Raw genomic sequence first — 24,709 nt, forward strand, 5'->3', positions numbered from 1 at the left:
CTTGGAAACATGTCCTATAAATGGAACTTGAGTAGCTAACATCTGCCTCTGACAAAATTTCCTGCAAGGCTGCTATTTTTCCTTGTAGTCCTTGAGTTAGGGCACTGACATTTTCATATTTGCCATGGAAATGATTGTGATAATATAAATGATGTTTTATTTTTATAGGTGATTAGATAGGGAAGATGGAAGCTGGCTGTTTAAGTGCATGTCTCATAAATGATGCAGGAAATATAACATAGGCAGTAGTAAATCAAAGGTGGCGAAGACGGTGTTGCTGAGGCTCATGGAGCAGAGATGGGGCAGGTAACCTCTCTTGTTTCTCTTGGTAACTGTTGGTTTTAGCCCTTGCAGAGTTGGGTAGGTTAGCCTATTATATCACACAGCATGTGGTTTTATGATTTAGAGAACCCAAGACATTTCTTTAAAGCATGTTTATTATCTACCTGCTATATATTAGATAGATACTGTGGTGGGAATTTTGGATAGAGAATAAGAAAGATAGTTTGAGTTATTACATCTGTGATAAGTGCCGTAAAGAAGTCCTGTTGTCAGGAGAGCGTGTAACAGGATACTGATCCTAATCTGAGGGTTGAAAGAAGACTTCCCCCAGGGAGTAATACTAATTATATCTGCTTTCCTACAACCATTATTACTTCCTATCTCTAAGGGCAATCGAAAGCAATTTTAAGCATGGTGTAAATCTGGTCAGATTTTCTTAAAAATTACTTTGCTGTTGCATGGAGAATGGAGGGGATGTTAGAGTGGACACTGGATATCAGGTTAGGCTATTACAGTAACCTTAGCAAGAGAGCATGGTAATATCTCGGATGGGAGTCTTGACATTGGAAATGGAGAAGGAGGTAGAATTGGTAGGTCTTGGTTATGGATTGGATATGAGGATGAAGAGGAAGGGCTCAAGGATGATGGCTACTGCAGGTTCTTGACTGTATAACTGAGTTGATGTTAGATACATTTTCCCAATGCATGTGAAACTAATATGTATATTTTCAAGTTTGGTATACAAAATTGCCCTTGCTTTTGAAAATTCACAAATGTGTTAAATTTTTCCAGTCATCTTTTGGTCAAGATGCAAAACCACAATACTTTCAGCCTGTACTGTTTTACCTACTATTAAGTAACCTATGTGTTTAAGGCTTGCTAATTGTCATAACTGAGTGAAGTTCTAGCAGTTTTCTTTTTTTTTTTTCCAGATAGGGTCTTGCTCTGTTGCCCAGGCTGGAGTCACCCAACCTCCACCTCCCAGGCTCAAGCCATTCTCCTACCTCAGCCACCCAAGGATCTGGGACTACAGGCATGTGCCACCACACCTGGCTAATTCTTAAGTTTTTTTTTTATAGAGATGGGGTCTTGTTATATTGCCAAGGCTGGTCTTGAACACTTGGGCTCAAGCGATCCTCCCACCTTGGCCTCCTGAAGTGCTGGGATTACAGACAAGAGCCACTGCATCAGACCCCCAGCAGTTTTTTAAAGACAGTTTTAGAGGCATAGTTCACATACTATGCAGTTCATTCATTTGAAGTGTACAATTCAGTGGCTTTTAGTATATTCACAGAGTTACATTCATCACCACCAATTTTAGAACATTTTTATTACTCCCAAAAGAAATCCTATACCCTGTGATTGTCGCTCCTTAATTCCCCCATTTACCCAAGCCCTAGGCAACTACTAATCTACTTTCTGTCTCTATTCATTTGCCTATTTTGGGTATTTCATATAAATGGAATTGTTTTAGGCTGGGCTACTATAACAAACTACTATAGACCGTGTGGCTTAAACAACAACTTATTTCTCACAGTTCTGAAGGCTGGGAAGTCCAGGATCAAGGTGCTGTCAGATCCAGTGTCTGGTTAAGGGCCTGCTTCCTGGTTTGTAGGTTGCCTTCTCATTTTATTGGATTATCACATAGTGGAAAGAGTGAGAGAGCTCTTTGGGGTCTCTTTTATAATGACTCTAATCCCATTCATGAGGCCTCCACCCTTATGGCCTAATTATCTTCCAAAGGCCCCACCTTCCGGTGCCTTCACATTGGAGGTTAGGATTTCAACATATGAATTTTGGGGGACACAGATAATCTGTTCGTAACAGGATTCATACAATATGTGCTTTTTCTGATGGGTTTCTTTCACTTAGCATGTTTTCAAAGTTCATCCATTTTGTAGCACAGGAGTGTTCAATCTTTTGGCCTCCCTGGCCTACACTGGAAAAAGAATTGCCTTGGGCTGCATATAAAATACACTAATACTAGTGATAGTTGATGAGCTTAAAAAAAATCACAAAAAACTCTCAATGTTTTAAGAAAGTTTATGAGTTTGTGTTGGGCCACATTCAAAGCTGTTTTGGCCACATGCAGCTCTCAGGTTGTGGGATGGACAAACTTGTTATAGTGTATTTAGTGCTTTATTTCGTTTTATTGCTGAATAATATTCCATTGTATGGATAGACCATATTCTGTTTATTGATTTAATCAGTTGACAGACATTAGAGTTGTTTCTGCTTTTTGGCTGTCATGACTCATGCTACTATGTTTCAGCTCTCTTGGTTATATACCTAGCAATGGAATTGGTGAATCATGTGGTAACTCTGTGCCTAACTGTTTGAAGAACTGCCAGACTGTTGTTCAAAGTGGCTGTACCGTTTCACATTCCCACTAGCCGTGTAAGAGGATTCCACTTTCTCTACATCTTCACCAATACTTACTGTCTTTTTGGTTATAGTTATTCTCATGGTTATGAAGGGGTATCTTGTGGTTTGATTTGCATTTCCTGACTGTGTTTCTGTTGAACTAAAATGTTAATGACATTGAAGCTGAGAAGTTTACTGGCTGACATAGAATTTAAAAAGTCATTTTAATTCTTAGAGAGCACAGATGAATTGGCATATACAAGTAAGTATTTTCAGCATTTTGTAATGCTTAACATTATCTTTATGATTCTCATTTAGCAACTAACAAAATATATTTTGTATCTTAAGTTGTACAAGGTTTGAAGTACCCGAAAAATAATTTTTCTTAAACCCCAAACGTTTCTTTCAGTTTTTTTTTTCCCCCTTTAATGTGCAATGGTTATTTGGCCCCTAAACAACACAGTTGGGAATATCTAAGTAATTATGGACAAATTCAGTTGAACCAATCAAGAACCATCTATACCACACACTATGTTTATCCATGGTGCTACCCTCGTAAAGCCTCCAGCCTTGTGAGGAAGATATATTAATACATACTTATTTACATAGAAGGAAGAATGTGGCAAGTGCAGCAGTTCATGGGTATAAATAATATATTAGAACAGACAAATTAATTCTAGTCCTTCAGAGGTAATAATTTGAAGGTGAGGTGTAGTTTTGGCAGGTAGAAAAATAGCAGAAGGTAATTCTAGGTTGAAAGGACTATGTAAGCAAAGTCATAGCAAGAAATTACAAGATATTTGGAATGAGAACTACAGAAAGTAGCTCAACTAGAAAGTAGTGCTGAGGAATGGCATTTCTGTCTTTCTCTTGGCTTAATTCTTATGGTGACAAGATGGCTGCCGCACTGAATTGTAAAGAGCAAGAAAAAGAGCGTGTTCCCTGATTTTTTATTTACAAGGGAAGAAAACTTTCACCAGTCATTTTCTAGCTTCACTGATTAGGATTGGATCTCATGAATATCTTTTAGCTGCAGGGAAGACTGGGAATGTGGAGAATCTAACACTTCCTACCTTTCCAGTGGGAAGTCAGTTCTGCCTATGAAAAGGAGGGGTGGGATTAGGATTTCCTGTTGGATAGCAACCAACAGTGTCTACATATGATAATACCCTCTAGTTGTAAGAACGCAAAGGAAGAGATAGATTTAAGAGAGAGATTAGAAGGGAGGAAGGCATTGAAGATGAGTCCTAGTTGGGTAGTGAATGAAAAATTGGTGGTGCCATTTTCCATAATGATTTTTCCAATTTAAAATTGAATTGGGTCCTTACTGTATTAATGTCACTTACCTGAATCTAACCCTCAGTGTTTGGGACTCTGTAATCCCACTTTCTAATCATGAAACCTAAAGGAAAATAGAGGAGGCAGCTGAAAGTAGTACAGTGGCTTTTAAATGCTACTCTTAGTACTGGTGCCAACTTCCTGCATAAGAATCATTTGGGAGCTTGTTAAATAAATCAGAATTTCTGGGAATTGGTATTTTTAGGTCTGATATTTGACCATCAATTTTGTTAACAAGCTCCCCAGGTGATTTTTATACACGGCTAGATTTGGGTACTTTTGGTAGAAAAAGTATGGGCTACGGATTCAGGCAAATCTGAATTTGATCCCAACTCTTCACTTGTTAACTGTGTGAACTTAGGCTAGGCACTTGATCTGTCAGAGCTGAAATGTAATGCCACTAGTATAACGCCTGGCATGTAGTAAGGAGTCATGAACTCTGGCTACTATGTATTAGCTTATAGTAAGTATGTGCATTTGATTTAGCATAGAAACACAAATTTCTGTACAACTACAACAAAAGGAAAAGAAGCTGAATATGATTCTGTACAACTACAACAAAAAGAAAAGCAGAATTAACTAATTGTTTCTATTGTTGCTTAGTATCCGTTATTTTCTAGGCTAGAGCATATGAGTCTTTATTTTCTTAACTGGATTTTTGACTGTGTCTGTGCTCTATTATCTACATAACTTAAAAATTGACTAATATACCCAAGACTCTGACTTTAATTTTTATAAAATATGCTACTTAATATTTGCTAGAGGCTATTTTTCACAGTGATCTCATGTAAAACCTTAAACTAGACATGGTTCCTGCTCTTAAAAAACAGACAATATCAATTCAGATACAAATAATAAGTGCACATTAAGGATCATTTTGTTATTCTTAAAGTTTATATGGTTGCCTGGTTTAAAAATTAGAATGTAATTTTGGACGGTTGTTTTGGGTGATAAATACCCACTGAGGGTGAATGCTTATTTTTCCTGCTTTTGTGCATAGAGAGGTCTTGGTGGAAAGGATAAAGATGCTAACATTGAGTACATACTTTATGCTAGGAATTTGAATGAGTTTGTCATATTGGGAAGAGGTAGCATGTTGTAGTGTTACCTGCAGACTCTGAAGCCCTGTTGCTTGGGTTCTTTTCCCGTTTTCTGCACTTGAATTGTCTGACCCTGGGCAAGTTACTAACCTTTGTGTGCCTTGGTTTCTTCATTGAGGGTTATTGTATACCTACTTTATAGGGTTGTCATGAGGATTAAATAAGTTAAAATATGTATGTGTTTAGGAAGTACCTGGCACATAGATAGTACATATATACTGTGTGTACATAGTACTGTTAGCTATTCTTTAAGTTTCACAAATTTACCATGCTCTAAAATCTTCACAAAAATCCTGTAAATTAGATTTTTTTTTTTTTTTGGTTTTAAATGTCTTCATTGTTTTTAAAAAGTAGATCTTAATCTTTACAGGTAAGGAAATTGAGGCTTGATGAGGTTAATAACTTACCCGTAATCACCCATCTATTAAGTGATACAAATACTAGTTTGCTTTCTCCTGCATCCTGTTATGCCTTTAATATGTTAGTTATTTAAAAAGAAAAAAATACTAATCACCTATGTGATGCATATGGTACTAAAGAACATTTTCATTTGTTAAAAAATTGTTACTACTTGGCAGTGGAATTAATAGATTAACTCTTTTTGAACTTTGAGTGAGGTGTTAATATTTTTAAAAGATCTGTTATTGACCCTTAATTTAAAATATTGCATCAAGATATAACTAACAGATTTTAAAAGTGTGATATTGTAATAACAATTTAATTGAAATTGATTCCATATATATTACTTACCTGAGCTTAGGTACTAATATATTTATAGCATCAGTTTGTGGGTAATAATCATTATGGGGCGTTGATAATTTTTCATAGTTTTTGAACTTTATTTTAAATTTGATAGAGTTGTATAATAATGTCTATATGTGAATATAGTACAGTTGTTTATATCACTCATGATTTAGATGACATCTGTGATTGAGTAGGTTAAATCCTCGTTTCATATATTTTATATAAAATATAAGCAGTTTTACTAATGGCAAACCTGAAATATATATTAATAGTATTAATTGATTTGAAACCTGTATGTCTATCTCTACAGTGTCTTTTATAAGAATAATTCAATGTACAGAATAAGAAACTTAACATCACATATTAAAATGAAAGATGAAATGTTTTTTAAAAAATTAAATGTATAGTAGAGGGATGAGAGTGTGTTAGAGTAGATCCTAAAGCCAATCTTCTATTAGGTATTTTTTCTTACACATTTGCTCTTTCTCCTCTTCCGCAAGCACACACATACCACATTCACTCAACACAATGAAATAAAATACTGTGTTAACATATCTTCATATAGGTAAAAATCTCCAAACTGCTGCCTCTTCCAACCCCCACCTTATTTTCTGTATGGTTTTAGGTAGATAGCATTGTGTATAGCATGCTTTGAAATTCCCCATTAGAAGCTGTAGCAGTATTGTTAGTATAGCTCTAAAGAAGCTATTGGTTGGATGTTTCCTCCTCAGTACTCTTTTGCCTACCTTTTAAAAATTTCTTTCAGAATTACTGACAGCTTGCTATCAGTAATTCATTCTCCCTACTTTGTTCAAGGAAGTTGCTGAATTTACTTATGAGTTAAAATGACAAGCCTTACCCTCATTTTGCATTTAGTGTATTCTACCTTAGTTTCCCTTTATGTGTAACATACAGGTGGTAAAACTACTCCACATCCTTTGAATTTCATTATCTGATTTTGTCTAATAAGAATTTATCCAAATCTTTCTCACAGAATCATCCTTTTTCTTTTCTTTTTTTGAAACGGAGTCTCACTCTGTCACCCAGGCTGGGGTGCAGTGGCATGATCTCAACTCACTGAAACCTCTGCCTCCTAGGTTCAGGTGGAACAATTCTTTTTTAAAAAATTATTTACCTTCTTTCTGACTTGGCTTTCACGAGTTCATTTTTCTTCTCTCATTTTTTTTTTTCCAATCAGGAAATTATTTTTCCCCATCCCATATCCTTGAGGAACAGAGGGCCTTTGATTCTCAGCATAGCAGTGTTTGAAGGGTCATTGAGGGGAAGAGAACAGAGCATGTGGAACTGTGGGTTTCAAAACCAGCTGCTGGGCTGCTCTGATTTTGAGTCTGGAGGGTGGATCAAGTGTTCTGTTCATATCTGATCTTATAATTGCTTTGCTTTAGAAGAGCTGCTATCAGAATTATAAATGCTTTCCCCTGCATTGCAGTTTAGTTAAGGACATTCTTAAGGAATTGATGTTGGTTTTCCAGCATCTTTGCTGCAGTACTTTATTTGTTTGGGGAAAGGTTCTTGTTTAGTTAGGTTGCTAGGTCTCCAGGCTTCCTTGCAACAAAATGACTAGTTTATATAACAGATAACTATGATTTTTAGAGTTTAGTGTTTATAAGCATTTTCTGCATTTTATAAGCACCACCACGGTGGTTAAAGGCTTTTAATTTTTTTGGCATTTGAAGACTTTACTTACTAAGGGCATTAAAACTTTTTATTTTTATTTTTTTTTAAATTACACAGACCAAGGATTTAAAGTTTTTCTTCTCTTAATCTTAGGTGTTTTATTGCTGACTTACTTTTCCCTCCTTATTAAATGAAAATGTGACACTTAAGGCAACTGTTTTCCAACTAAAGGAGATATTGCTTCTCCAGTTTCGGAAAGAAAAATCCAAATTTGCAGCTTTTTTATATTTGAAACCCTATTGTACTAAATCTTGCTAGTAAGCAGATAAAAAATTTCCTGCTTTTTGATTAGCTTTTCCATACCATACTGTGGCTTTAGTTTTCAAAGATTTAGACAGTGTACTTTATTGTGTGTGTGTGTGTGTGTGTGTGTGTGTGTGTGTGTGTGTATGTATATGTATTTGAGATGGAGTCTCACTCTGTCACCCAGGCTAGAGTGCAATGGCATGATCTCTGCTCACTGTAACCTCTGCCTCATAGGTTCAAGTGATTCTCTTGCCTCAGCCTCCCAAGTAGCTGGGATTACAGGCGCTGCCACCACTCCAGGCTAATTTTTGTAGTTTTAATAGAGATGGGTTTTCACTGTGTTGGCCAGATTGGTCTCAAACTCCTGACCTCAAGTAATCCGCCTGCCTTGGCCTCCCAAAGTGCTGAGATTACAGTTGTGAGCCACTGAGCCGGTCATAGTTTTTAATAAAGCTACCATAGAACCATAGCTATTCTTTGCACTAGATTTTCTTTCATGAAGTCTATTTTTTTTGGAGTTTAGGTCAGTGGAAAAATGAAGATGATATTAGATTTTCTTGGGAGAAAATGGTGGTTAGGCATAGACTGCAAGGAAATGTATGACCCCCTTTTTAACACTAGAATATTTTTAAGCTATATATTATCATATAATTATTATATAGTAATATTATTTAATTTTGAGTCCTATAACTTAAAATATTAGTGTAGAGGTATTAGAGGAGGGACTTTCTTGAAGTCATAGTATGTTAAAACTTATGACACCTTAGGGATCATATAGTAACCAATACCAAAATTCTACAGAGTAACAGATGGAGGTTTGTTCATTCATTCATTAGTTCATTTACTTACCGTTTTATTTAACAAATATTTAATTCTTACTGTTCAGGATACTCGGGGATATTCCTGTTCTTATGGAACTTACAGCAAGTAGATAATAAACATCACAAGTAAGTTAAATAGTATGTTAGAAAGTGATACAAGTCAACTGAGATGGGGAAGGGATAGTACTTAAGGGTTAGTGCTGGTTCGCATTTTAAAATATGATAGTCTCCATTGAAGAGATGACACTTGAGCAGAGAAGAGAAGAATATGAAAGTAGGCTATGTGACTATCTGAGGGAAGAGTATCTCAGGGAGAAGGAAGAGCCAGGGCAAAGGCCAATAGGTGGAAGCATGCCTAGAATACCATTCAAGGAATAGTAATAAGGTCAATGTGATTTCTGGAGGAAGAAGTGAAACGGAGTAATAGGTGATGAAAATTTCTAGGTTTGGGAGGCAGGAGTTGGGGTGGGGAACTGGCTGGGTTATGTGGGGTGAATGGTTGTAAAAGGACTTTGGCTTTTACAGGAGTGAAATGGGAAGAGTGGTGGCAATGAAGAGTTCTGAGCAGAGTAATAACTCAATCTGACTTATATTTCATCTGAATCATTCTTGGAGCCCTGTTGAGAAGAAATGCTGGGATAAGGGTTGTCAGATTTAGCAAATAACAAATTTGAATTTCAGATAAACAATGAATAATTTTTTAATGTATATATCCCATGCAATATTTATTGACTGTTCACACAGAAGGCAGAATGTTTACTACCTTTAAAAAATCATTTTAAAAAGGACCTCTTTAACGTTATTATTGATTACTGTAGATTAATCTTATTATGATCCTGCTGGTCCCAAGGCTTAGTGGCAAATTTTCATCTCTCTTTTCTGTATTATCCATATTTCTGTTTTTCACATTGTGGTCATCTTATACCCTAGAGTGCTGCATATATAATTTGTTGGATGGCAGCTCAGACCTAATGATTCAGAATTTCTGGGATGTAGTAGGGAATCTCCATAACTACCTGTTCTTCTACATTCTGGTTATATAGTAGTGAACAAAGCAGGCAAAAATACCCTCAGGGGATTTATATTCTAGTAGGGGAGACAGTAAACAATAGATAAATACATTGGTACTCCCTATCTGCTGGTTTTGTATCAGTGGATTCAACCAACTGTGGATCAATAATATTTTTAAAAACTCAATAAATAATGCAACAACAAAAAGTAATACAAATAAAAATACGCTATAATAACCCTTTGCATAAAACTTATATTGTATGGTATCAGTAATCTAGAGATGATTTAAAGTATGTGGGAGTATGTGTACAGGTTTTCTGCAAATATTAGGCCATTTTACATATGAGTCTGAGAATTTTGGTATGGGGTGGAGGTGTCCTGGAACCAATCCCCTGCAGATACCTAGAAACAAATGTATATAGTATGTTGAATACTAATATAGATACTAAGAAGAAAAAAGCAGGGTGGGGAATAGGAAATGCATAATGTTGTGGTCAGGGAGTTGCAATTTTAGATAGAGTGGTCAATGAATGCCTTACTATATGGTTATATTTAAATCAAGACTTGAAAGAAGTGAGGAAAAGACCAGGTGGATATCTGGTGGAGCAGGATTTCTGGCTGAAGGAATAGCAACTGCAAAACTCCTATTTCTGGGGTGTTCCTTGTGTGTCTGAGAAGCTGCAAGAGGATAATATGTATGCAGTGGATTGGAAAAGGGAAGTAGAAGATGAGATGAAAGAGGTATGGTAAGTCGCTAGTGATTGTTGAATGGTTAGGTTTCTTGATATATTTTAGAGAGACTTGGGATCCTAGGCCCAAGAATGTCATTATCTCTGGGCCTTAGTTTATCACTAAAAATTAGAAGGCTAAGATGATCTCTTAGGTTTCTTCCTACTCTAAAATAGAGTCTTTAATTTGAAATTGATTATTGACTAGGTATGGTGGGTCACACCTGTAACCCCAGCACTTTGGGAGGTTGAGGCAGGAGGATGGCTTGAGCCCCAGAGTTTGAGACCAGCCAGGGCAACATGGTGAGACTCTGTCCCTACAAAAAATGAAGAAAAAAAAAAATAGCTGGGCATGGTGGCTGGTACCTGTAGTCCTAGTTACTCAAGACACTGAAGTGGGAGTATTGTTGCTTGAGCCAGGGAGGTCAAGGCCCCAATTGCACTACTGCACTCTAGTGTGGGCAACAGAACAAGACCCTGTCTGAAAAAAAACCCCAAAACTAAATATGTCATTTGTCTTCCATTTCTACTTTGTACCTCTTTTGAGAGTAATTATTGATAGTTTATCATTTGGGATTCTTCTGTACTTTTCATGAGCTCCTCTCAGATTGTGTTCTAACCAGCCAGATGATTTTTTTTCTTTTATGCTGCTCTTGTTTCTCTTTTTTCCTGATTGGACTTAAAGATTTAGACAGTCCTTTGATAAACCACTAGGAAATTGTTCTCTTATCACCTTGTTAACCATTAGGTCTTCTGACAATTAGATTTTTATTTAATCTTAGCTAATAGAATTTGGAAACATATATTTTTCTCTACTAAGAGATTGAAATTCTTATGATTGGCAGCTTGACTTAAAGGAAGGCAGAAAGAGAAGAAAGAATAGGCTTGAATTATTTCTAAATTGAGTTACGTACTAACTGTGAGTCCAAGGTTAAGTTGATTAAAATATACAGGGAATCATGAGAGTCTTAGCTGGGTACTTTTTTAGAAGTACAACTTTTAGGTAGGTCTTAAAGGAATGTTTATTTAGAAATAACTGAATGGGAGCATTCTAAGATGTTGTTTTGATGGGTTCTATTAGCAGAAGACATGGATAACAAGGAACTTGTTATGAAGCTTTACAATCTTATTTAGTATAAATTCTGTGTTGGAAGAACAAAGCAGTATCAAAACTGCGGTTCATGCCTTTGAAATTCAACACAAAAAAATAGGACGTGTAGGCTCTCAAATTGCAGCTTTCATGCAGTAATGAAACAGTATAATCACTCTTGAATAAATCTGCCACCTTTTAAAACTTCCACAGGGTGTTATAAATTATAAACAAATCCAAAAAACTAATTGTTATCTTGAAGTTTGATCTATCTTGTTTTATGTCATCTGCTAGGAGATCTGTAGGAGAGTCAGAAAAAGAGTATATTGTTAGATACCAACATAGTAGGTTAAGTTTATGGTGACATTAAAGATGACAATCACACTTTCTAGTAGTAAGTTTACAGTGATTTTTGCTAGTAGTAATTTTTTTTATCTGTTTGTATTATATAGCTTTTGTAGTGAATATTCTTTTGAATCTGACTGAAATTGAAGAAAATCCTAATTGGAGCTTTCTTGACTAAATATAATTATTATAGGAGGAATGAGTTGGAAAGGATTCATAAAACTTAGCTAGTTAGACACCCAGCTGCATACATTTATTTATAGGCTTTTACCTTGCTCATTTATTTTCCTAGCAGTATAAAACTGGAAATTTAAAGTGGAACACTGTTTACATACTTGGAGCCTATTTTAAAATAATGGAGTAAATTGTGAAAAACAAATGAAGTTTATTTGGCATCTTTTGAACATGACTGAATTCTAGACTTGAAAAATCTGTTTAAATTTATTTTTGTGTCAATGGTAATTGTACTGGTCCAGTAGCTGTGCCAATTCTAAGTATAATATGTTTTAATTAATGTGTGCTTTGGTGTTTCTGTTAATGGATACTGACTTTATTCATGACAAATAAAATCTAAGCAGAACATCCTAATTTAGTTCCAGTAAAATAGTCTGAAAAGTATGGTTTTTTATTTATCCAGTATCTTAATATAACTTTGCTGACTAATGTCCTTTTATTCTGTTCTTACTCCATCCTTTCATCCCTTTGCCCCAATCTCTCTTTCTCTTTGATCTCTTTCTCTTTTCCTCCTGATCTTTATGTTTTCCTCTCTGTTTCCTTTTTGATATATGCAAACATTGGGACTAAATTTAGGTCAGTCTCTTAGAGTATGCAGAGAACCTAATATGTAGAATATTGTCCATTACTGTTATTTCTATTCTCTAGGAAGCAGAAGAACTCTAAAATCTTATAATTTCCCCCTCCTCTTAATTTTTTTTTTTTTTTTTTTTTGAGACGGAGTTTCGCTCTTGTTACCCAGGCTGGAGTGCAATGGCGGGATCTCGGCTCACCGCAACCTCCGCCTCCTGGGTTCAGGCAATTCTCGTGCCTCAGCCTCCTGAGTAGCTGGGATTACAGGCACGCGCCGCCATGCCCAGCTATTTTTTTTTGTATTTTTAGTAGAGACGGGGTTTCACCATGTTGACCAGGATGGTCTCGATCTCTTGACCTCGTGATCCACCCGCCTCGGCCTCCCAAAGTGCTGGGATTACAGGCTTGAGCCACCACGCCCAGCCCTTTAATTTTTATATAATGTATAATGGTAGCCATCTAGGTATATGTAAAATCTACTCTTACTATAGTAAATGTTAGGGGAGATCTTCAGTTTTTTTGGACCATTGTGTCAAGAGCTCATCTTTAGGCAAGCTTGGTTTTCTTCTAGAAGCAGGGTAGATGATAGATCTTTTCTAGCATTTTGAAGGAAACTTGAAAAGCTAGTGATGATAAAATTGGCCCTAGCAATCTTATATTAGTTAGAACACTTACTTATGTTCTTGTTTCATGGAAACATAAACTTAAAAAGCTGTTATTTTACTTGACAGGTATTGCTAGAAGATCAATTTGAAACTTAGGACCTAACCCCCTTCATGTCATTGTAAAACCAGCATTGATATAAATAAGAACAAGCAAAGATAATCTTAAAATAACTTTTGTTTTTATTGGTATTTATTATTATTTTGTGGTAGTTTTTAGTTCTTGAAGGTATCACAAAAATACAGAAAAGAGATAAAATTCTAGGAAGATAGTTATATCGTTAGCAGACTTTTATATGGTAGTAACAATTAGCCATATTTCTAAAGGATTTAGGGCCCCTTATTTGAAAATCTTGTTGTCCATAGTAATTGTTTTAGTTTAACTAAATTCTGTTTGTGGTTTAAAAAATAGTTAAATTGGTCAAATTTCTCCTTGACTGTTCCTCCCTTCTTAAAGCTAATACCTAAATGCATTAAACTTAAAAATTTTTTTTTATTGCATTTTAGGTTTTGGGGTACATGTGAAGAACATGCAAGATTATTTCATAGGTACACACATGGCAGTGTGGTTTCTTGCCTTCCTTCCCCTCTCCTGTATCTGTCATTTCTCCCCATGCTGTCTCTTCCCACCTCCCCACCCCCCCATCCCTCCCCCATTTCCCCGCAACGGACCCCAGTGTGTAGTGCTCCCCTCCCTGTATCCATGTGTTCTCATTGTTCAACACCTGCCTATGAGTGAGAACATGCAGTGTTTGATTTTCTGCTCTTGTGTCAGTTTGCTGAGAATGATGGTTTCCAGGTTCATCCACGTCCCTTCAAAGAACACGAACTCGTTGTTTTTGATGGCTGTGTAATATTCCATGGTGTATATGTACCACATTTTCCCTATCCAGTCTATCATCGATGGGCATTTGGGTTGGTTCCAGGTCTTTGCTATTGTAAACTGTGCTGCAATGAATATTCGTGTGCATATGTCCTTATAGTAGAATGATTTATAATCCTTTGGATATATACCCAGTAATGGGATTGCTGGATCAAATGGGATTTCTATTTTTAGGTCATTGAGGACTTGCCACACTGTCTTCCACAATGGTTGAATTAATTTACACTCCCACCAACGATGTAAAAGTGTTCCTATTTCTCCACATCCTCTCCAGCATCTGTGGTCTCCAGATTTTTTAATGATCGCCATTCTAACTGGTGTGAGATGGTATCTCAATGTGGTTTTGATTTGCATTTCTCTAATGACCCATGATGATGAGCATTTTTTCATATGTTTGCTGGCCTCCTGTATGTCTTCTTTTGTAAAGTGTCTGTTCATGTCCTTCACCCATTTTTGAATGGGCTTGTTTGTCTTTTTCTTGTAGATCTGTTTTAGTTCTTTGTAAATTCTGGATGTCAGCCCCTTGTCAGATGGGTAGACTGCGAAAATTTTTTCCCATTCTGTTGGTTGTTAATTCACTCAACTGACTGTTTCTTTTGCCATGCAGAAGCTGTGGAGTTTGATTAGGTCCCATTTGTCTATTTTGGCTTTTGTTGCCATTGCTTTTGGCATTTTGGTCATGAAGTCCTTGCCTACGCCTATGTCCTGAATGGTTTTGCCTAGATTTTCTACTAGGGTTTTTATGGTGTTAGGTCTGATGTTTAAGTCTTTAATCCATCTGGAGTTAATTTTGGTGTAAGGTGTCAGGAAGGGGTCCAGTTTCTGCTTTTGCACATGGCTAGCCAGTTTTCCCAACACCATTTATTAAACAGGGAGTCCTTTCCCCATTGCTTGTTTTTGTCAGGTTTGTCGAAGATCAGATGGTTGTAGATATTTTGTATTTCCTCTGAGGCCTCTGTTCTGTTCCATTGGTCTATATCTCTGTTTTGGTACCAGTACCATGCTGTTTTGATTACTGTAGCCTTGTAGTATAGTTTGAAGTCCGGTAGTGTGATGCCTCCTGCCTTGTTCTTTTTGCTTAGAACTGACTTGGCTATATGGGCTCTCTTTTGGTTCCATATGAAGTTTAAGGTGGTTCTTTCCAGTTCTGTGAAAAAGGTCATTGGTAGCTTGATGGGAATAGCGTTGAATTTGTAAATTACTTTGGGCAGTATGGCCGTTTTCACAATGTTGATTCTTCCTAACCAGGAACATGGAATATTTCTCCATCTGTTTGTATCCTCTCTTATTTCGTTGAGCAATGGCTTGTAGTTCTCCTTGAAGAGGTCCTTTACGTTCCTTGTTAGTTGTATTCCTAGGTATTTTATTGTCTTTGTAGCAATTGCAAATAGCAGTTCATTCTTGATTTGGCTCTATTTAAATCTGTTACTGGTGTATAGGAATGCTTGTGATTTTTGCACGTTGATTTTTTATCCTGAGACTTTGCTGAAGTTGTTTATCAGTTTCAGGAGATTTTGGGCTGAGACGATGGGGTCTTCTAGATATACAATCATGTCATCTGCAAATAGAGACAATTTGATTTCCTCCTTTCCTATTTGAATACCCTTTATTTCTTTTTCTTGCCTGATTGCTCTGGCTAGAACTTCCAGTACTGTATTGAACAGGAGTGGTGAGAGAGGGCATCCTTGTCTCGTGCTAGATTTCAAAGGGAATGCTTCCAGTTTTTGCCCATTCAGTATGATATTGGCTGTTGGTTTGTCGTAAATAGCTTTTATTATTTTGAGATACGTTCCGTCAATACCTAGTTTATTGAGGGTTTTTAGCATAAAAGGCTGTTGAATTTTGTCAAAGGCCTTCTGTGCATCAATTGAGATAATCATGTGGTTTTTGTCTTTGGTTCTGTTTATGTGGTGAATTACATTTATGGACTTATGTATGTTGAACCAGCCTTGCATCCGTGGGATGAATCCTACTTGATCATGGTGGATAAGCTTTTTGATATGCTGTTGCAATCGGCTTGCCAGTATTTTATTGAAGATTTTTGCATCTATGTTCATCATGGATATTGGCCTGAAGTTTTCTTTTCTTGTTGAGTCTCTGCCAGGTTTTGGTATCAGGATGATGTTGGTCTCATAAAATGATTTGGGAAGGATTCCCTCTTTTTGGATTGTCTGGAATAGTTTCAGAAGGAGTGGTATCAGCTCCTCTTTGTATGTCTGGTAGAATTCAGCTGTGAACCCATCTGGACCTGGGCTTTTTTTGGGTGGTAGGCTCTTAATTGCTGCCTCAACTTCAGACCTTGTTATTGGTCTATTCAGGGTTTTGACTTCTTCCTGGTTTAGGCTTGGGAGGATGCAGGTGTCCAGGAATTTATCCATTTCTTCCAGGTTTACTGGTTTATATGCATAGAGTTGTTTGTAATAATCTCTGATGATGGTTTGGATTTCTGTGGAATCTGTGGTGATATCCTATTGCATCAATTTGGTTATTCTCTTTTCTTTTTTATTAATCTGGCTAGTGGTCTGTCTATTTTGTTGATCTTTTTGAAAAACTAGCTCCTGGATTTATTGATTTTTTGAAGAGTTTTTTGTGTCTCTATTTCCTTTAGTTCTGCTCTGATCTTAGTTATTTCCTGTCTTCCTTTAGGTTTTGAGTTTTTTTGTTCTTGCTCCTCTAGCTCTTTCAATTTTGATGATATGGTGTCAATTTTAGATCACTCCTTTCTTCTCATGTGGGCACTCATTGCTATATATTTTCCTCTAGAGACTGCTTTAAATGTGTCCCAGAGATTCTGGTATGTTGTGTCTTCGTTCTCATTGGTTTCAAAAAACATCTTTATTTCTGCCTTCATTTCATTGTTTATCCAGTCAACATTCAAGCGCAAGTTGTTCAGTTTCCATGAAGCCGTGCGATTCTGAGTTAGTTTCTGCATTCTGAGTTCTAACTCAATTGCACTGTGGTCTGAGAGACTGTTTGTTATGATTTCCGTTCTTTTGCATTTGCTGAGGAGTGATTTATTGCCAATTATGTGGTCAATTTATAAAGTAGGTGTGATGTGGTGCTGAGAAGAATGTATATTCTGTGGATATGGGGTGGAGAGTTCTGTAAATGTCTATTAGGTTTGCTTGTTCCAAGTCTGAGTTCAGGTCCTGGATATCCTTGTTGATTTTCTGTCTGGTTGATCTGTCTAACATTGACAATGCAGTGTTAAAGTCTCCCACTATTATTGTGTGGGAGTCTAAGTCTCTTTGTAAGTCATTAAGAACTTGCCTTATGTATCTGGGTGCTCCTGTCTTGGGTGCATATATATTTAGGATCGTTAGCTCTTCTTGTTGCAGTGATCCTTTTACCATTATGTAATGTCCTTCTTTGTCTCTTTTGATCTTTGTTGCTTTAAAGTCTATTTTATCAGAGATGAGAATTGCAACTCCTGCTTTTTTTTGCTCTCCATTTGCTTGGTAGATCTTCCTCCATCCCTTTGTTTTGAGCCTTTGTGTATCCTTGCTTGTAAGATGGGTTTCCTGGATACAGCACACTGATGGGTTTTGGCTTTTTATCCAATTTGCCAGTCTGTGTCTTTTGATTGGGACATTTAGTCCATTTACATTTAGGGATAGCATTGTTATGTGTGAATTTGATACTGTCATTTTGATGCTACTTGGCTGTTTTGTTGGTTAGTTGATACAGATTCTTGATTGTGTTGATGCTCTTTTGCCATTTGGTATGTTTTTGGAGTGGCTGGTACTGGTTGTTCCTTTATATGTGTAGATCCTCTTTCAGGAGTTCTTGTAGAGCAGGTTTGGTGGTGATGAAATCTCTTAGTACTTGCTTGTTCACAAAGGATTTTATTTTTCCTTCACTTATGAAGCTTAGTTTGGCTGGATAGGAGATTCTGGGTTGAAAGTTCTTTTCTTTAAGGATGTTGAATATTGGCCCCCAATCTCTTCTGGCTTGTAGGGTTTCTGCTGAGAGATCTGCTGTGAGTCTAATGGGCTTCCCTTTGTGGGTAACCCGACCTTTCTCTCTGGCTGCCCTTAGCATTTTCTCTTTCATTTCAACCCTGGTGAATCTAACGATTATGTGCCTTGGGGTTGCTCTTCTTGAGGAATATCTTTCTGGTCTTCTCTGTTTTTCCTGGATTTGAATATTGGCCTGCCTTGCTAGGTTGGGGAAGTTTTCCTGGATAATATCCTGAAGAGTATTTTCCAGCTTTGATTCATTCTCTCTGTCACATTCAGGTACACCTATCAAATGTAGATTAGGTCTTTTCACATAGTCCCACATTTCTTGAAGATTTTGTTCATTCCTTTTTGTGCTTTTTTCCCTGTTCTTGCCTTCTCTTTTTATTTCATTGAGTTGATCTTCGACCTCTGATATCCTTTCTTCTGCTTGGTCAATTCGGCTGTTGAAACTTGTGCATGTTTCGCGAAGTTCTCGTGTTGCATTTTTCAGCTCCATCAATTCACTTATATTCCTCTCTATGTTGTCCATTCTCATTAGCATTTCGTCCAATCTTTTTTCAAGGTTCCTAGTTTCTTTGCATTGGGTTAGTACATGTTCTTTTAGCTCACTGTAGTTTCTTACTACCCACCTTCTGAAGTCTGATTCTGTCATTTCATCATACTCCTTCTCCATCCGGTCTGGTTCCCTTGGTGGTGAGGAGTTGTGATCCCTTTTAGGAGGAGAGGTGTTCTGGTTTCGGGAGTTTTCGTCCTTTTTTGCACTGGTTTCGTCCCATTTTTGTGGGTTTATCCACCTGTTGTCTTTGTAGTTACTGTCTTTCAGATTGGGTCTCTGAGTGAGCTTCTAGTTCATGGATGCTGAAGTTACTTCTTTTTTTATTTTTTTTAAGGTTTCCTTCTAACAGTTTGGCCCCTCTGCTGTAGGACTGCTGAGGTCCTCTCCAGACCCCACTTGCCTGGGGATCACCTGCAGCAGCTGCAGAACAGTAAGGGTTGCTACCCGTTTCCTCTCCTGCTATCTTTGTCCCAGAAGGATGCTCGCCAACTGTCAGTCTGTTCTCTCCTTTATGAGGTGACTCTTTGGATCTATAGGGGTCAGGGAGCTACTTGAGGAGACAGTCTATCTTTTATTGGGGCTTAAGTCCTGAGCTGTGAGCTCCGTTGTTCATTCAGAGCTGCTGGGCAGGTACGTTTAGGTCTGCTGCAGCTGAACTCATACACCGCTTTTTGTTCCCAGGTGCTGTGTCCCGGGGAGTTAGGGCTTTATGAGTTTCCGTTGTGCTACTGCCCTTTTTGATTTTTCTTTCCGGTCTGCCCCGCCCAGGTAGCAGCCCACCTAGCCACTGTCTGCCTGCAGAGGCTTTGCTGAGCTGCTGTGGGCTCCGCCCAGCTGCCCTGTGCTCTTCCCTGCAGTCCTGTTTATATGGGTGTAGTTAGAACTGTCTTGGCAACGGTGGCCCCGCCTCTGTTATGGCGGACTCTCTCTGTTGTGGCAGGTTGCCTCAGCAACGGCGGGTTGCCTCAGCAACAGCGGCCTGCCTCTGTATTGGTGTAGAGTCTCAATGATGGCAGACGCCCCTCCCCCACAGAGCCCCACCGTCCCGGGTTCAGCTGTGCTTGCTTTGAAACGCTCAACCCAGAGCGTTTCCAATTACTGTTTTTGTTTTCGTTGTTGTTGTTGTTGGGGGTGGTGGGGTGGGACCAACCGAGCCTGATCACCTGGCTCCCTGACTCAGAGTCTTTTTTTAATTTTTTAAGTTGAACCACCCAGCGTTCCAGTCGCTTGTTGAAAAGGCACCAGGATCTCCCGTGCTGCGACTCACTGAGTCAGCTCAAACAGCTGCGCCGGCTCCTAGTGGTTTTTTTGCCTAGGAATCTCCTGGCCTGGCTCGCTATTTCAGATGAATGGGCAACTCTGTCGTCTCAGGGCTTGCCAGCTAAGAGGGCTCCCAGACCAGTGGCTTTTGTACGGAGAACCGCCGCAACAGGGCATGGTCAAAGCAGCTGCGAGGGCCAAATCAGCCCCGCGGGGGCCAAAACAGCCACACCGGCCAGAACAGTGGCGCTGGTGACCCCTCTGCCTGGGTATCTCCTGGTCTGTGGGCAATAAAAATTCGTCTGAAATTGCGGCGTCCACTCACCCTCTGCACTTTCACTGGGAGCTGAAGTCCTGAGCTGTTCTCAGTCGGCCATCTTCCCAGCATTCCTCTAAACTTAAATTTTATATACCACCATTCTATTAAAAATCAAGTATCCTTCCTATTTTTTCCTTTATTTTATATAAAGCTGAGATTTTCATGGAGACATATATTAATTTCATTTATTCCTCTGAGGACACCGAGAGACACAGAAGAGATATTACACACACACACACAGACACAGACACACACACGTATATACGTACATACACACACACACACACACACACACACACACACACACACACACATATATATAAAAATATTTTTTTTTTTTTTTGAGACAGAGTCTCGCTGTGTCGCCAGATGCCAGGCTGGAGTTCAGTGGCGCAATCTCGGCTCACTGCAGCCTCCACCTCCTGGGTTCAAGCAATGCTCCTGCCTCAGCTTCCCGAGTAGCTGGGACTATAGGCACGTGCCATCATGCTCAGCCAATTTCTGTATTTTCATAGAGTCAGGGTTTCACTATGTTGGCCAGGATGGTTTTGTTTCTTGACCTTGTGATCCACTCATCTTGTCCTCCCAAAATTCTAGGATTACACACACATATATATATATATATATATATATATATATATATATATTTAAACTGTAGTTTTAGTCAGCATAAAGTTGGGAACACAAATGTTAGATTTATCTTATTTTGTATATTCATCGGAACCAGATAACAAAATTTAAAAAGTAATTTTCTTTTTGTCTAGAAATAGATAAGTAACATGGAAGATGAGCGATTGCTTCAGTTTTTCAAAAAATTTTGTTGAGGAGTTAAGAGTTTTATTCTGCCAGGATATGAGAAGAGTAGCAGAGAAGTTGTAAGACTTGACGAAACATAACTCTAAGACATACTGTGTTACTGTTTACTTGTAGATGAACAAAACCAATAACAGATTTATTTCATCTATCAAAAGAGAAAGAAGAGAGGGGAAGAAGAAAAAAAGAGACATATTTCTGAACAGTGAATTTTGTTTTCCTTTCCTTGGCTAAGCTGCTGATTAATTGACAGCCAGCGAATAGACCAGACAGGGCATCCTGTCCTTCAGCATCATCAAAGAAAACAGTTTTAGTTGTTTCTGAATCCTCTAACATTGAGTATTTAATTGTGACTTGCATATAAGAGGTTGTCTCTATGTTAGGTGTGCCAGTATCCTTATTGGCGCTTCTATCTCATTTATCCCAGATCTGCATCAGAATTTCTCATGTGCTTTTTTATAGCCTTGCTTCCTTTGATCTTTTTTTAATTTTGTCTTCTTTGGTGTGTTAGACAGGCATTCCAAAAGTTAATGCTTTGTCTTTCTGGGGTTTTGCTTGCCATCACAAATCATTATTTTGAAATTGTTTGCATGTAATTTGTTCTCAAACTCATGTTCAGATCTAAAAGGTCTTAGTCTGCTTGAGACTATTTGGGAGACCTGAACTACAGTATGTAAAGCATATAGGGTAGGTTTCTCTAGTCAGTTATCTAGATGATACTAGTAAATCAGTAAAGACTCTAAGCAATTTATGCTCTTTTATTTAACTGTTGCTTTGAAAGTTTAGGTTATGATTTGGAATATTTTGCCAGTTTTATTTTCTATACTCAGGTTACTGTTGCTATATACTTCATCTTTGAGAAGAGTGGGAACAATCTTATGATAAAGTGTTTTTGTTTTGCTTTTTATTTTTATTTATTTATTTATTTACAGTCCAAGGCCATTGGTTTGCTAGATGTGGATGTGTATGGACCTTCAATTCCAAAGATGATGAATCTGAAAGGAAATCCGGAATTATCACAGAGTGAGTAAAGAAGAGATAAATATTATTAACAGTTGCACTTTTATTTAGTACTTACTGGGTGTCAGACATTTGCCAGATACAATGAATATTTTATACACAATGTAGTATAAGTCCTCACTTAAGTTAGTAGATTCTTGGAAACTGTGACTTTACATGAAATCGGTAAGTTAATTGATGTAAGTAAGAGTTAAGTTCCTATGGCATATTTCTGGTCGCAAAAACTTCACCAAACTTCTGAATAAAGACTCAAAACACTTCTAATATTAAACAATGAAATAAATGTGGGATACAAATACATTTAAGAAAGATTAATAAAAATAAGATAATTATTTACGCAATTTTTAGTGAAAGCAGTCATAATGGTGGTGAGTTAAATTGAGGAATAGGTGTCTGCAAAGTGAAATTTGTAAGGAGAATCTCCTACCACTACGCAGTTCAGCAGTAACCAATATGGCAGATCATTGAGCCCTTTCTTACTGCATCATTTATTGTGCATTTGTATGATTATCATATACCTTACTACTTTTTTTTTTTTTGAGAGAGAGTCTCACTCTGCTGCCCAGGCTAGAGTACAGTGGTATGATCTTGGCTCACTGCAACCTCTGCCTCCTGGGTTCAGGTGATTCTCCTGCCTCAGCCTTGCGAGTACCTGGGAGTATGGGTGCACACCACCACATCCAGCTAATTTTTGTATTTTTAGTAGAGACGGGGTTTCACCGTGTTGGTCAGGTTGGTCTGGAACTCCTGACCTCAAGTGATCCATCCACTTTGGTCTCCCAAAGTGCTGGACTTACAGGTGTGAGCCACCACACCTGGCCCACTAATTTTTATTTGGCAATCATTTGTATCTATTCATTTTCCAACCCACTGATTCTGGTTCAGGGTTGGGGGTGGCTGGAGCTATCCTGGCAGCTTAAGGCACAAGGCAGGAATCAACCCTGGACAGGAGGCCATTCCATTGCAAGGTGTACTCACACACCCACATTCGTTCAGACTGGGACCATATAGACATGGCAATTCATCTAATGTGCATAGCTTTGGCTTGTGGAAAGAAACCAGAGAGCCCAAGGAATACCCATGCAGACCTGGGGAGAGCATGCAAACTCCACAGAAGACTGTGGCCATGGATGGAAATTGATTTGTTTTCTTCATTAATGTTACAACAAAATGATGTTGAAAGAAAACAGTTTTATTGGAGGACCTGCTGTATATTGATTCAGAAAGCAGATATGGAAGACTATACTTTCAGGAATCATTTCTATAATTCACTACTAGAGAGGTTTCTGTGAACATGAGTACTGAATTTTAATAAAATAAAAAAAGTATATATGTAAAAAGAAATCAGACAAGGTACTAGGCATCTGGGTTTGAGTCTCAGCTCCATCCATGTACTATGGCTTGAGTAAATTGTTTAATCTCTTTGTGCCTCAGACCCCCATATGTAAAATAGTTATAACTATTGTGAGGATTAATATAAATGTAATGCATTTAGCAGAGTTCCTGGCAGATAATAAGTGATCAAAAATGATAGAACATCATTATTGTCTCTTTACATTAAATGTGTGGACATATGGGCTTATTTGAATTGAAAATATATTTGTGTTTAGAAGAGATGAAAATTATTTTCCTAGTCAGATTTCTCGGTCAGATTTGTTTTAAAGTGTTATAAAAGCTCCCAAAACATTATTTTCTTTCCCCAGCCTCTTTACTAGAAAGAAGTAATTTTTTAATACCTCTTTAATATTTACTGCTCTTGTTACTGGATTTTAAGCATAAAGTATCAAAAGCTTTAAAAACAAGGAAATGTTATTATCAAAAAATGAATTGGCTTGGCTTGGTGGTTCACATGGCTGTAATCCCAGCACTTTGGGAGACTGAGGTGGGAGGATTGCTTGAGCCGAGGAATTCAAGACCAGCCTGGGCAACATACTAAGACAAAAATAAAAAAATTAGCTGAGCATGGTGGCTCACGCCTGTATCCCCTGCTACTCTGGGGGCTGTGGAAAGAGGATCACTTAAGCCCAGGAAGTCAAGGCTGCAGTGAGCCATGACTGCACCACTGTACTCCAGCCTGGACTACAAAGCAAGATCCTGTCTCACAAAAAAAAAAAAAAAAAAAAAAAAGCAAGTAAACAAAAAAGGAATTGGAAAAACTGTTAATTTTTTAAAAGAATGGTTTTATGGGCTGGGCATGGTGGCTCAAGCCTGTAATCCCAGCACTTTGGGAGGCCAAGGTGGGTGGATCACGAGGTCAAGAGATCGAGACCATCCTGGCCAACATGGTGAAACCCCGTCTCTACTAAAAATACAAAAATTAGCTGGGCGTGGTGGCATGTGCCTGTAGTCCCAGCTACTTGGGAGGCTGAGGCAGGAGAATTGCTTGAACCCGGGAGGCGGAGGTTGCAGTGAGCCAAGATTGTGCCACTGCACTCCAACCTAGAGCCTGGTGACAGAGTGAGACTCTGTCTCAAAAAAAAAAAAAAGAATGGTTTTATGGGAAATTGGTTTATTGATTTGTAATTATAACATTGAATAATTTTTTTGCTTCTTAATGGGCTTTCTATTTTCCATTGTTCTAGACAAAATGACTATATTTACTACTGGGTATTTATTGGATCATCTCTGTAGGTAATAGAAGTATAATTTTGTTATCATTA

At 37.8% G+C, this 24,709-nt stretch overlaps 1 protein-coding gene across 9 annotated transcripts in view; it reads left to right on the top strand.

The window, feature by feature from the left end:
- Positions 1-24,709, top strand: part of NUBPL (NUBP iron-sulfur cluster assembly factor, mitochondrial) — a 275,614-nt gene that overhangs the window by 50,352 nt on the left and 200,553 nt on the right. For 3 of the 9 annotated variants that reach the window (XM_074393327.1, XM_074393328.1, XM_010334957.3), the window contains one exon: positions 21,962-22,052. In XM_074393327.1, coding sequence (XP_074249428.1) covers positions 21,962-22,052 — 91 coding nt within the window. Of the gene's footprint in view, positions 1-168; positions 307-1,214; positions 1,316-21,961; positions 22,053-24,709 lie in introns of those variants that run through there. The other 6 variants (XM_074393332.1, XM_074393333.1, XM_074393329.1 and 3 more) reach the window with 4 other exon arrangements.

The sequence above is a fragment of the Saimiri boliviensis genome, chromosome 2 (assembly GCF_048565385.1).
Source record: "Saimiri boliviensis isolate mSaiBol1 chromosome 2, mSaiBol1.pri, whole genome shotgun sequence".
NCBI classification, from domain to species: domain Eukaryota; kingdom Metazoa; phylum Chordata; class Mammalia; order Primates; family Cebidae; genus Saimiri; species Saimiri boliviensis.